The sequence below is a fragment of the Triticum aestivum genome, chromosome 2A (genome assembly GCF_018294505.1).
Source record: "Triticum aestivum cultivar Chinese Spring chromosome 2A, IWGSC CS RefSeq v2.1, whole genome shotgun sequence".
NCBI classification, from domain to species: domain Eukaryota; kingdom Viridiplantae; phylum Streptophyta; class Magnoliopsida; order Poales; family Poaceae; genus Triticum; species Triticum aestivum.
The window spans coordinates 60780539-60793651 of record NC_057797.1 but is presented as its reverse complement, the minus strand read 5'-3'; the positions used below and the strand labels follow the sequence as shown (position 1 = coordinate 60793651).

Genomic DNA, 13113 nt, shown 5'->3' with positions numbered 1-13113 from the left:
CACGAAGATCAACTTGTGTGTCTTGGGGTGCCCCCTCACCCTGTATATAAAGGAGCAAGGGGGGAGGCCAGCCGGCCCTTGCAGGGCGCGCCAGGAGGAGGAGTCCTCCTCCTAGTAGGAGTAGGACTCCCCTCTTTCCTACTCCTACTAGGAGGGGGAAAGGAAGGGGAAGAGGGAGAAGGAAAGGGGGCGCCGCCCCCCCTCTCCTAGTCCAATTCGGACCAGAGGGGGAGGGGCGCGTGGCCCACCCTGGCTGCCCCTCTCTCTCTCCACTAAGGCCCATAAGGCCCATTACTTCTCCCGGGGGGGTTCCGGTAACCCTCCGGCACTCCGGTTTTCTCCGAAATCACCCGGAACACTTCCGGTGTCCGAATATAATCGCCCAATATATCAATCTTTATGTATCTACCATTTCGAGACTCCTCGTCATGTTCGTGATCACATCCGGGACTCCGAACAACCTTCGGTGCATCAAAACATATAAACTCATAATGAAACTGTCATCGTAACGTTAAGCGTGCGGACCCTACGGGTTCGAGAACAATGTAGACATGACCGAGACATGTCTCCGGTCAATAACCAATAGCGGAACCTGGATGCTCATATTGGCTCCCACATATTCTACAAAGATCTTTATCAGTCAGACCGCATAACAACATACGTTGTTCCCTTTGTCATCGGTATGTTACTTGCCCGAGATTCGATCGTTGGTATCTCAATACCTAGTTCAATCTCGTTACTGGCAAGTCTCTTTACTCGTTCCGTAATACATCATCCCACAACTAACTTATTAGTTGCAATGCTTGCAAGGCTTAAGTGATGTGCATTACCGAGAGGGCCCAGAGATACCTCTCCGACAATCGGAGTGACAAATCCTAATCTCGAAATACGCCAACCCAACATGTACCTTTGGAGACACCTGTAGAGCACCTTTATAATCACCCAGTTACCTTGTGACGTTTGGTAGCACACAAAGTGTTCCTCCGGTAAACGGGAGTTGCATAATCTCATAGTCATAGGAACATGTATAAGTCATGAAGAAAGCAATAGCAACATACTAAACGATCGGGTACTAAGCTAATGGAATGGGTCATGTCAATCACATCATTCTCCTAATGATGTGATCCCGTTAATCAAATGACAACTCATGTCTATGATTAGGAAACATAACCATCTTCGATTAACGAGCTAGTCAAGTAGAGGCATACTAGTAACACTCTGTTTGTCTATGTATTCACACAAGTATTATGTTTCCGGTTAATACAATTCTAGCATGAATAATAAACATTTATCATGATATAAGGAAATAAATAATAACTTTATTATTGCCTCTAGGGCATATTTCCTTCACATATCATCACATAAAATAACGAATGCTCCATGTCAAGGTGGGGTTGTAACCGTATCAAACAACTCACAAAAAATATTATGCCAGGGTTCAGAATGATTGCCTTCAAGAGTATGCAAGTGGGGGTGCACTTTTTTTGAAAGTTGCCTTCTTCTTCAAAACTCCTATTTAAGAAAATTTGAATTAACACATAGTTTCAAAATAGTAAAAAAAAGTTGTTTGGAAATTTTTCAAATAAATATGAAAATAAACTAGACCAAATTTGAGAAACAACAGAAAAAGAATCAAATCAATTGGACTTATATTTTAAAAGGTATAGCCAGTCAAAGCTCAGTCAAAACTCTGTTTTTAAATAAAACAGAAAAAGAAAACGGTTCGATTAAGAATACGTTTTCGAGATGGAGGAGACATACTTTTGGGTTTACGCCTCCACTTAAAACAGCGCGGGCCGGCTCGGGGTCACTGACAGTGGGTCCATGTGGCCCACTGGTCAGGTTTGACCAGTCGCCCGCGGTCTTCTTTCTCCTCTGGCCGAGCAGAGGCGGGGCTCCGGCGATCGCCGTCGACGAACCGCGGGTCCCCACGGGGTTCCGAGGGCAGGGATGGATCCGTCAGTCCAGGGCGGTCCTCCCGGTGGTCGACAGGCTGGCGGGGACGAAGGGAGTCGCCGGCGGCGAGCTCCGCGGCGGAGGTGGCTTCGGGAGGATTTGGGGGTTTGGGCTACGGTGTTGCCCGGTCGAAGCTGAGAGGCTGGGCAGCTCCGCACGGTCGAGGGGAGGAGAACGGTGACACTGGATGGACTGGAGAGGCTCTGTTCGCGACGCACAGCACCGGAGTGTGGCGGCGGCCGAACTGGCCGGAGACGAGGAAGAAGGCCTCCCGCCATCGATTGCTGGTCGTGGTAGTACTAGGGGAATGGCCTGAGGTGGCCTGTGGGTTTGGAGGAGCTTGGGGCCCCTTTTATAGGCGGCCGAGGTCGGTTTCGCGGCGGCCGGTAATAAGATCGTCGGCGAACCGCCGTTCTGTAGTCAGGGGGCGCGTGGCGGCGACGGGCGCTAGCGGACGTGCTTGAGGATAAGCTCGGGCTGTTCCAGGGGCAGCTGGCGCGCGGCTGTGGCTCGGGCGGCGCCGTCCATGGCAGTAGCCTACTGCGGCCGTCCGCTAGCTGCCATGGCCGACCTGACGGCGGCGCTGCGGGGCTCCAGGAGTGACCCGGATGACTCTGATGAGTGGATGAGGGCGGGCGTCGCTCTGCAGGCGAGCAAAGGCCAAGGGCCAGACGCGGCGACTCGGGCGCATGCACATGCAAAACCCGCGCTCTGGCCGTGCCCAGAGCACGCACACCAAGTGCTCGACGTAATGCCATCGTGTGCTAGAGGGCTTGAGCGAGGCTGGTAGTTAACAGGTCTGGGTTAGGGGTGGCTAGGAGCTTAGTGGACAAGTTTGTTGGGTCAGAGGATCAAGTTCACAATGCAAACTAAAAATCATGTCAAATCTGGCTATGCACACAAAGTGTTTGACAGAATGCCATGGGCTTCTAGGCATGTTTTGGGGTGGCCAAAATCTCTAGGTTGGGGTCTCTTTAGGTGTAGGTGATGATGGCAAGGCCATTTGGGCAAAACCAGAAACTTGCTACTGCAAGTTTTGCAAATCTTCAGTTCCGGACAAAAAATAAAAGGCATTAATACATGCACCAAAAATACTCCAATGGGTCTAAACTCCTGGACTTAGGGGTTTGGAAGGGTGTACTTCAAGCAGGACAAATCCCATGGCAAAAAGAACAAGAAAAAATATGGTTGCAGTGCAATTCACCAAGCTGGACCAGAATGAAGATGAGGATGATTTGCTCAATTTTTTCAAAGAACACCAATGGGTTTTTGCATAAAGTTGAATAATATACTCCTACTAACATCCCATAATTTTGATGGAAACTTTAAAGAAATATTTAAATAGGTTGTAGTGCAATCTTACAAACTGGACCATATTTGAAAACTTGAGGTAGGGCTCAAAATCTCCAATGACTAAAAGATATTTTTGCATAAAAGTGATTTAGGAACATCACATGACATCCCCAATTTCTGGTGAAAATTTTAAATGCATTTATCAAATGGTTGTAGTGCAAATAGAGCTCTAAAACTAATGAAAAATCATTTTAAAGGAATAAATCTCAGAAAGAAATAATTTGTAGAAATAAAATTCCACTGATAAAAAGAAATGATCTTGGGAAGATATGCAAGTCCAACAATGTTTTTGAAAAGTTTTCACTTGAGGTGAAAACTCCACAATATCAAAGAAAAGAGTGGTTCTGAAATCAAAGAAAATCCAGAAAAATGAAAATTTTATTTACCAAGGCAAAATTTTAACTAACAAATCATGGTTAAATTTTTGGGGTGTTACATCGTCAAGTTTAACCATCGTAAAATTTCATCATGTTTGGACTTCGTTTGGTACAACAAAAAATAACAAGTGCCAACGGGCACTAGGTTAGTCCCAAAAAATGATATATAATTGCATATAAATCATCTTATATTGGTAATATAATAGCATGAAACAATAAAAAATTATAGATACGTTGGAGACGTATCAACGGGCGGCGGCGCAGGTGATTGGTGCCGCCAGCGAGGGGCCGCGTGTGGCGGCACGAGAGGCGGCGGCGCGACGTCCTCCTAGCGTAGTGGCGCGGTGGCGAGGTGGCATCCATCCAGCATGGTGGCGCGACAACACGATGGCGTCCTGGCGTGGCAGCGGAAGCACTCCGACGCACCGCGAGTTTCCGGTGGGGCGGGGGCGTTTGACAGGTTGCACGTGGAAGTTTCATAGCGGTTATGATCCCTTCAAAAAGATATGAGAAGGTCATCTCCCCATAAATCAGCGGGGAGAAATGACCTCTTTTACAGGATCCTCTAAAGATAAATCAGTTTACGAGAACTGTTGAAGATGTTTTTTTGCTCCAATTTCTTGTAAACGGCGGTTACTTCACAGACAGGGGAACCGTTGGAGTTGCTCATGTTTTTTTTTCGGGGGCGTTGCTCATGTTTCCTGCGTATGTGGGTAGCCTAGCACCTTTCCTTCTTCACTTCTCTTTTTTTACGTTACTTCTTCCCTTGTTTTTGTCTATCAACCCTTTCTTTTGTTTTTGACGAGGGGACTTCTTTTCTCTCTATTTTTCTTTTTTCTTTTGAGGTTTTCATTCCCCGCTTTTTTTTTCTTTTTGAGGTTTTCCTTCCCTGCTTTTTTTTTGTTTTCCTTTTTGAGGTTTTCATTCCCCTCTCTTGGGTTGCTGGATTCGCTGGGTTGGCCCGATGGGCTTTATATACATCCTACCAGGAGCCTCTCAGTTTCGGCCGCACAGCCCACACATGCCCTGGGCTGACGCTCGGTGTATGATTGTGTGCGGAGGAGATCGAAGGCGAGAGCGGTCCAACGGCTTCAAGAGAGCCCTCGATCTATATAAATCGGGGACCGGCAACACACAAAAACCCTAATTCCAGAACCACGCCCCGACATAGGCTATGGCTTCCATCGTGCACAAGCTCGTTCGGGCAGCCCTAGCATCACGCCCCATTGGAGATACTGCTGGTGGCATCTCTCCGTGTCTCCCCCGGCTCTATCTGACTGGCGATTCCATCCGTCGCATGTCTGCAGCTGCAGGTAATCCGAGACAGCTCTTTCGTAATTTGGATCTAAGTCCTGAATGCCAAAATTCCCAAAGTATTTCTTCTTACTTGGATCTGAATTTCATACCTAAAATTCCCATGTTATTTTGATAGCTCTTTTCGAAATTGGATCTGAATCCCGAATTCCAAAGGAATTCTCCTTAATTGGATGATAACTCTTTCAGAATTTGTATCTGAATACTAAGGATTCTTGGGCTTTGGATATGAAAAGGAATTCGCCTTACTTGGATCTGAATTTAATAATACCCTAAATTCCCATATTATTTCTTCTTGTCAGTAGATCTATTTGAATAAGCAGGCAGAGATTGGGCACTATTCATTCGGACATCTAGCAAGCATATTTTTCTTAGTAAAACTAAGTGGTTAAAAAACTGGTTTATGATGATTCATGATATCTTAATGTCTCTGCCTTCAATCAAATCAATTCCGTTGAGAGCATTATTACAAATGATGTTATTTTACAATCGAATTTTAACTCTGTGCTACTGAATGGCAGACGGTTCCGAGTCAGAAGAAAATCTCGCACTCAGCGGCTTTGCGGCAGACATCGATCCAGAAAAAACCTTTCCCCTGGTTGATGAGAATTCCATTAAGTCCAAGGAATCCCTGTGGGCCTTGTATAAATGCTGGTGCAAGTATCGGGGGGTATCTCGTGACCATAAAGAAATGACCCGCCGGTTCAGGTCATTTAGGGCTCGTGCAATGTCTGTGTACAAAAATAACAATTCTGGATCGTCGCAAGTGTCGCAACTGGGCCCATTTGCAGATATGACTAAGGCGGAGATTGCTCGGCTGTTTCCTCCACGTAGTAAGAAAAATAGTCCAAGCTCTTCCAGCGCTACTGTGCATTACTTCATTATTATATGAACTCATCTACTCCCTCCGTCTCATAATGTAAGACGCTTTTTGACATTATTGTAGTGTTAAAAAATGTCTTACATTATGGGACGGAGGGAGTAGTTTTTATTATTTTCTATATTTGCATGTATGTCTTATGCTCTTATGTGTAGTGAACTTGGCAGACAATTTCGGTTTTTTAGGGTATAAAAGACTGTTCATTTGCCATCGTCAACCTGTTATGTTTAGTCAGTCTTCTTTAGCTTGCATTATGCACACAACCATCACTAAATTCTTTCATGAGAAGTGTAGGGCATAGAAGTTATTTGTGTGGTCGAGCTACTTAGATCCCCAATACTATTTGGCCGAGCATCGCCAACAAGACTATGGTGACAATATCAAGTTCTGCTGTGATCATGAGAAACCATACATTGCTCATATGGGTTTGGCAGAGAGAAGATGCAATTAGTTAGCTACGAATCCTTATCCTTTGCTCCTACTACCTTCATTACTTCATGAGAAAACCTGCACATAGACTCAAAATTTGACCTGTTTTAAACCCTCCGCAGCAACCCGTGTAAAACAGAGGCATTTTAAATTTGCTCTAATTGCCATGAGATTGACAAGCTTAGCAGACCAAATTTTCAAAAAATGTATTAAATAGTTGTGTTATTTTTTAGGTTTTGTCATTGTGAAAATACTGGCAACAAGTAGACCACTAAACTGAATTTATTTCTCCGTTCTAGCAGTAGCTGTTCATTGCTTTCCTTACTACTGTATCACCTAAAAAAGTGTCTTTCATACACTTTCCGAAATGATTCGTTAGATTGACACATGTGTATCTATCTACCTTTGGTCAGGTCCCAAGTGCCGCTTCGGGGGTCCAGGAGGTAGTGCAGCCCTTAAATAAATAACTAATTGGCAAAATTATGAACTCGTCTTGTCTTATGGTTTATGGTAAACTCTGTTGTACTGGAAGTATCGTTGCTCTATGGTGCTTCTCATGGAATGTTCAGGTGCCAAGTGCAGCTTTTGGGGGTCCATGAGCTACTGCAGCCCTTAAATAATTAATTGGCAAACTTGTGAACGTATTTTATTGTTGTTTATGGTGAACTCTTTTGCACACAACCATTACTAAATATTGTTATGAAAATGGTAAGGCATAAAAGTCATTTGTTTGGTCGAGCTGCTTGTATCCTCATTACTATTTGGTGAGTATCGGGCTATCGGCTACTAGACTATGATAAAGTTCTGGTAGAAACCATACATCCCTGGTATGGACTTGGGAGCGAGAAGAAACCACCAATCCTTATCCTTTGCTCCTACTACATTCATTATTTCCTGAAAAAATATCCTGCACAAAGACTCAAAATTTGACCTGTTTTGAACCCTCCATAGCAACCCATGACCCCATGTCAAACAGACGCATTTTAAACCATAGTTTATTTCTTTGTTCTAACAGTAGTTGTCCATTGCTTTTCTTTTCTACTCCCTCTGTCCCAGAATATAAGAACTTTTTTGACACTATGCTAGTGTTAAAAATGTTCTTATATTTTGAGACGGGGGGAGTATCACTTAAAAGAAGTGTCTTTCGCTGGATATTATAGTGGAAAGCTAGGGGCTAAAACATGTACGTCTCCTGGCCCTTCACCTCGTGCGCTTGCGCAAGGGCGATTTAGGAATCTGTGCCACCTGTTGGCGCCGCTGCAGATTGGCTTCGCCTTCTGTGGCCTTACACCATGAATGTGTTGTGTATCTCGGCCCTTGCTGGTGGGAAGGCTCCTACTTCGTTTTTAGGTGCTTTTCTGTGTTCGTCTAGTGTCCAGTGCAGGAAGAAGAGATGGCAATGACTCTTTGAAGTTGGACTAAGGTTCTCCCTGTCTAGCCCCAGTTTGTTCATCTAGTGTCGGGATTTGGTCGGCGTTTGTCTTTGTTGGATTTCGTTCGTATCATCGTATGTGTTCGTCTGTCTTCAGGTTGGATCCTTCTGATCTATGTTTTTTTCATCGGCGATGGTTGTTGTCCTGGCGTGCATGTCATATTGCTACGTCATATTGGGCCTCTCATATTGGGCCTTAACACGGCGACTTCCCAATTGTCTGTTACAACAAGGTTGCCCGGCTCCCGTGATGGAGGGGCGATGACGGCGATGCATCTTCGGCTCGCTCTAGTGCCTTTTGTTGTCGTTAGTTGTGATCTACGGATCTGGATGTCATTTTTACTTCTACTGTTCTTTGTACTCCCTCCGGTTCTTTTTACTCCGCGTATTAGATTTGTGTCAAGTCAAACTCTACAAAGTTTGACATCAAACTCTACAAAGTTTGAGTTTGACCAAATTTATATTAAAAGATATCAACATCTACTAGACCAAATATATATACTACAAAACTACATTTCATAATGAATCTGACAATAATGTTTTGCTATTGTAAATGTTGATACTTTTTTCTATAAGTTCGGTCAAAATAGAGATACTTTGACTTCGAACAAAACTTATATGCAAACTAAAAAGGACTGGAGGGAGTACTGGCTTGACAAAAAACACGCCAATTGCAGCTTTGGGGGTCCAGGAGTTGGTGCAGCCCTTAAATAATTATTGGCAAATTTATGAACTTGTCTTGTATTAGTTTGTGGTATTTTTTACCCATAGTATTATAGCTCTCTACTTTTGTTGCTATATGTCTTTATCTTCTTTTCTGGTTGTCTTACTTCTTATGTGCTCAACCTGTGCATGAATTGTTAAAACTAAATAACTCTTGTGGTTATTAAGGAATAATCCCCGCTCCTTCCTAGATGTGCGGTTGCACACTTCCAGCAACCGTCACAGCGGTTCCTGGAATGGCATCTCTACGGACCATCGTGTCCCTCCGAGGCAACTGTTCCCATTGTATATAAGTGCTCATTCATCATCAATAAAGTGTTGTTTGAATCATTTGTTCCATTGTCTCTCTCGATACAATTCTATTCATCACATGAATAACCTGTGGTGCTTGGCACAAAATCTTGATACATGTAGATAACCTTGTTCATTAAACTTGGTTTTAAATGGTACCCAGGATTTAACCGAATGGGAGATGTTGGCAGGGATTAAACATAACTTTTGTAGAAGCAAATACTTTAGATAATCCGAATATCATGGATGCACAAATTTGAATGTTTACACCCATTGTACGCAAGACAAGTATAATCAATGTTATAACCTGACAAGTGATGCACAAGTTGCAATTTATGGTTGAAATAAGAATCATAATCTTGTATGTGCCTCCCTTTACAGTCTCTCATAGGGGTTGTTTTGGTACCAAGTTCTGCGCGTCCTTTGATGGATAACCGAGGAATATTCACCGCCTTGCTGACCATGCATTGGATGGACCTGACAATTGACTATCCAATGCGCCCCTCCCTTTGCAGCAAAAGCGGTGTTGCAGTATTTTCTGTAGAAGGGAAATCAAGCCGGCGCTGAGGAGTGTGGCTGCACCGGCGAGGACAGAGCAACAGCGGCAGACATCATGTGCACCAACGGGGGCAAAGCACGAGCGGCGAGCATGGGCGCATGGCGAACTTGCCAAAGGAATGGCAGATGCGTTTTCACAGCGGGGGAGAAGAAGCTGCCCGGATGCTTTATGATTCGTACTGCCAGATGTCGTCCGATAGAGTTGGTCTACAGGTTGGAAGCGTGAGACCAGGTCCTTACAACTCCAATATAAGTCTTGTCGCAAGAAAAAAGTTGTGATTTTTTTCCAGGCTGAAACACCCTTTTGCCCCTCCGCCACCTCGGCGGCGCCTCCGTCCACTCCGTCACCTCGCCGTAGCCAAATCCGGCCCCACCGCAACAGCGCTTAAACGCGCGTTAATCAGTATAGCAAACAACCCAGGTCACAAGAAAGATGCTCCACGACATGCTCTCCCCCGGTTTGCAGCACCTTGCCGCCCACCCGTCCATACCGGTGGTCGGCGACGATCCAATCGTACATGCTAGCCAGCCGATCATTTCATGTAGCTGTCGTCGTTGACCATTGTTGGCATCCATGCCATGTGTACGCAGCCTAGCTAGCCATCTACGTGATCATTCTCACTTGGACATGAGGTTGGCCGATCGATGGGTTGTTGCAGCTCACCCATCACCGAAACTCCGAAAGATATACCCCCAAATCGTCATCGAGTTCCATGTACGTACGTGAGGACGGCTCGGTGCGGCCGACATGCGCGTTTTCTATGCACCCCGGTACGGGAAACAAGCCGTGAGAAGGTTCGCCTCGTGGCGTTTTGGCAACATGCCCAGGCGTAGTGCCAGCAGTGTCCGGACCAACTACGGCGACTTATTTGTCCCATGTTCGGGCTAGCTCATGCTCCGTGGTGATCATGGCGGGGAAATGTTGTTGCCCCGAATCTTATGCTTAAACTACGGATTAGGTCTTCATCACGCTCATGTGATGCCATATTCCCCCTTCACCGGCTATGCCGGCGCTGTGCATGCAATTATATTTTTGTTCTTTTCCTGGGGTGCAATATACGGTGGGTGCGCAAATGTGGCGTTCCTATTCGATTATGCCTGGCTAAAAAATTGTAGTTTTTGGCCTGGACTAGCGTGTGACGGGTCATGGCGTTGGTGGAACGCAACCACTGCCACGCCATCTCATCGTGACCACAAGCGTGCTGCAGCAACACTGGATTATAGGACGAGTCCCCTATATATATTCTCTCTTCCTTTTGCGGCAACCCTGCGATTAAACGTTCGTTGGAGACTTGGAGTTCGCTCAGCCCCAGCCATGGCAGAGAAGGTGAGTGCCCTGCTTCATGCATGCTTGCGTGCAATTTTGCATGCATGGTTAATTTCGAAGTTGTAGTGATGGTGTTGTGAGCTCTTTGTGTTGATTCTCCTGCCATGCTTGTATCCACCAGGTATCCACGTTGATCATTGAAGCCAACCTCGAATGCGAGAAATGCTACAAGAAGATTCAGAAAGTGCTAGGCAAACTCCAAGGTACGTAGTACAATACAATAGTCAAGCACTCGATTTAATTTTGTCAAATTAACCCTGTAATAAGAAGTGGAATCCTTTTATGTTTTGCTTATTAACTTCGATGCAATTAACTTTGATGGATCAGAGAAGGAGAAGATCAGGACCATCATTTTCGACACGAAGAAGAACACGGTGACTATCTCTGGCCCATTCGACACGGCGAAGCTGTCCAAGAAGCCGCGATGCAAGGCCTGCAAGGCGATCAAGGATATCAAGATCGTTGAAGAGAAGAAGCCCGATGCCAAGAAGCCGGAGGAGAAGAAGCCAGAGGAGAAGAAGCCCGAGGAGAAGAAGCCGGCCGCCGATGGCTGCAAGTGTTGCTGCAAGAAACCGGACGAGAAGAAGCCGGATGAGAAGAAGAAGCCCGACGAGAAGAAGCCGGAGGAAAAGAAGAAACCCGACGAGAAGAAGCCAGATGATAAGAAGCCGGAGGAGAAGCCCAAATCCAAGGAGGAGACCAAACCGGCCGCGCCGTCGACGACTGTGAACCTGCAGTTCACGCAGATCTGTAACCTCTGCTACCCGTGGCCGTGCAGCGACCCGAGCCACTGGGGAGGCGAGCACCAGTACCCGCAGCCCCAGCAGCCGCAGTGGCCGTGCGAGCCGCCGCAGATGCCGGCGTACCCCGCCCCCCACCACCCTCAGCACCCGATTCCTCAGCACCCGCCCTCGGCGGCGCCGGCGACCCCGAAGAGGCAGCCGTGCGGAGGCTCGGCGTACTGCGGAGGAGGGTGCGGCTCGTGTGGCGGCGGAGGCGGCGGCGCGTACGGGGCGTGGCCGCCGGCGATGCCGACGCCGCTGCAGATGATGCAGCCCCCGCCGATGGGCTGCGGCGGGCCGGCGTCGTCGTGCAGAGGGTGCAAGGGCTGCCGGATCGTGCAGGAGGGGAGGTTCATCTACGAGGAGTACCCGCCCAGTGCGTGCACCGTCATGTGATTCTCAGGCCAGCGACCGTTCGTGCATGCATGCATGCGCTGTTCGACCTCTCTGCACGTTGTTTTTCGTGTTTTAGATGTTCCATATTTGCCCTGTATGTTTCGTGCACAGTACTGTATTTGTTTATGTCTATCCGCAGCAAAGAAGGTGTAGCTGCCACGTACATTCTCAGTGTGAAAATATATGTTCTCCGAACAATTGATGTAGCTTTGTATAGATAATTTCAATTTTTGGGGCACTAAAAGTTCGAAAATGCTAGTATTTATCAATTTTTTAAATAGCCGGCTATAGCCCACGCTATAGCAGTTTGAGGCTTTGAGCAGAGTGCCGCTAAATGATAGCCTATAGGTTTCTGTACAATTGTCAGAAAAAGTTATGAAATAGCCGGTTATACCCTCGTTATAGTTGATTTAAAGGACCGCTGCTATTTGGCATAATCCACTATTTAACACAATGATATGTGTAGAGGGTCTCGGCATACGGAAATTTAAAAGGCAAATTCGCCACCTAGGTTGTGTATGATAGCGAAGTATTGAAAAACTAAAGTATTGGAAAACTATAGTAATTTAACAAGTAGGTATAAAATACCACAATTTTGACATTGCAACAAATTTTGAAGTATTGAGAATACCGTGGACATGTTTGGCAAAAGCCTGTATGCGTTGCAGTTACAAACACGCTCATTTCTAGCTTGCTAGAAGTTGCAAGTTGATGAACGGCCATGCACAAACTAGTACGACCATGCACTAGCTGAACAGCCAATATGAACACACCATATACAAGCTCGATGTTACACTGATAAAAGGGAGTTGGTTGTCGACTACCACACATGTCATTATGTGCAACAAGGACATGACCAGTCCATCTCGACCTGGCAAGTCCAACATACATAGCAAAAACAAAACCAAATCCCCCACACACCTTCGCTAGATGACGGTCTGATAATGTAGGGAACACAAATTGGGATGAGATGACTTCAGTAGGGAAAATCGGAAGCAGCAAGCAGGAGGATGCAATGAAGGACAGTGTACTAACCATTTTCCTCCCCTTTGTTGTTTTTTTATTTGTCCATGACCGCCGACCAAGACGACAGGTGGTGGTGACGAGTTTGGAGTGAGTCGAAGATAACACTCATTCTTTTTGCGTTCTCTGTTTTATCTGCAGAGAAAATACCATGGTTTTGAAAAAACTGTAGTATGAATACTACAGTTTTTTGTTGCTGCCAAACAGCTCACAATAATTAAAACCATGGTATTCCAAGAAACTGTAGTATTCTCAAAATACATAGAAAATAT

At 45.9% G+C, this 13113-nt stretch overlaps 1 protein-coding gene across 1 annotated transcript; it reads left to right on the top strand.

Moving 5' to 3' along the window:
- The first annotated feature begins 10584 nt into the window (after nucleotides 1–10584).
- On the top strand, nucleotides 10585–11996 carry LOC123184709 (protein PYRICULARIA ORYZAE RESISTANCE 21). Its single transcript, XM_044596788.1, has 3 exons — nucleotides 10585–10640; nucleotides 10762–10843; nucleotides 10968–11996. Exons 1-3 carry the CDS (start codon nucleotides 10629–10631, stop codon nucleotides 11816–11818), a joined length of 945 nt encoding a protein of 314 aa, XP_044452723.1. The 5' UTR covers nucleotides 10585–10628; the 3' UTR covers nucleotides 11819–11996.
- The last annotated feature ends 1117 nt before the right edge of the window (nucleotides 11997–13113 follow it).

What these genes read in the sequence shown, in the direction of transcription:
- LOC123184709 (XM_044596788.1), top strand. An exon ending in AGTGCTAGGCAAACTCCAAG is followed by an intron (nt 10,844 to 10,967) that starts GTACGTAGTACA and finishes TTGATGGATCAG; the next exon opens with AGAAGGAGAAGATCAGGACC.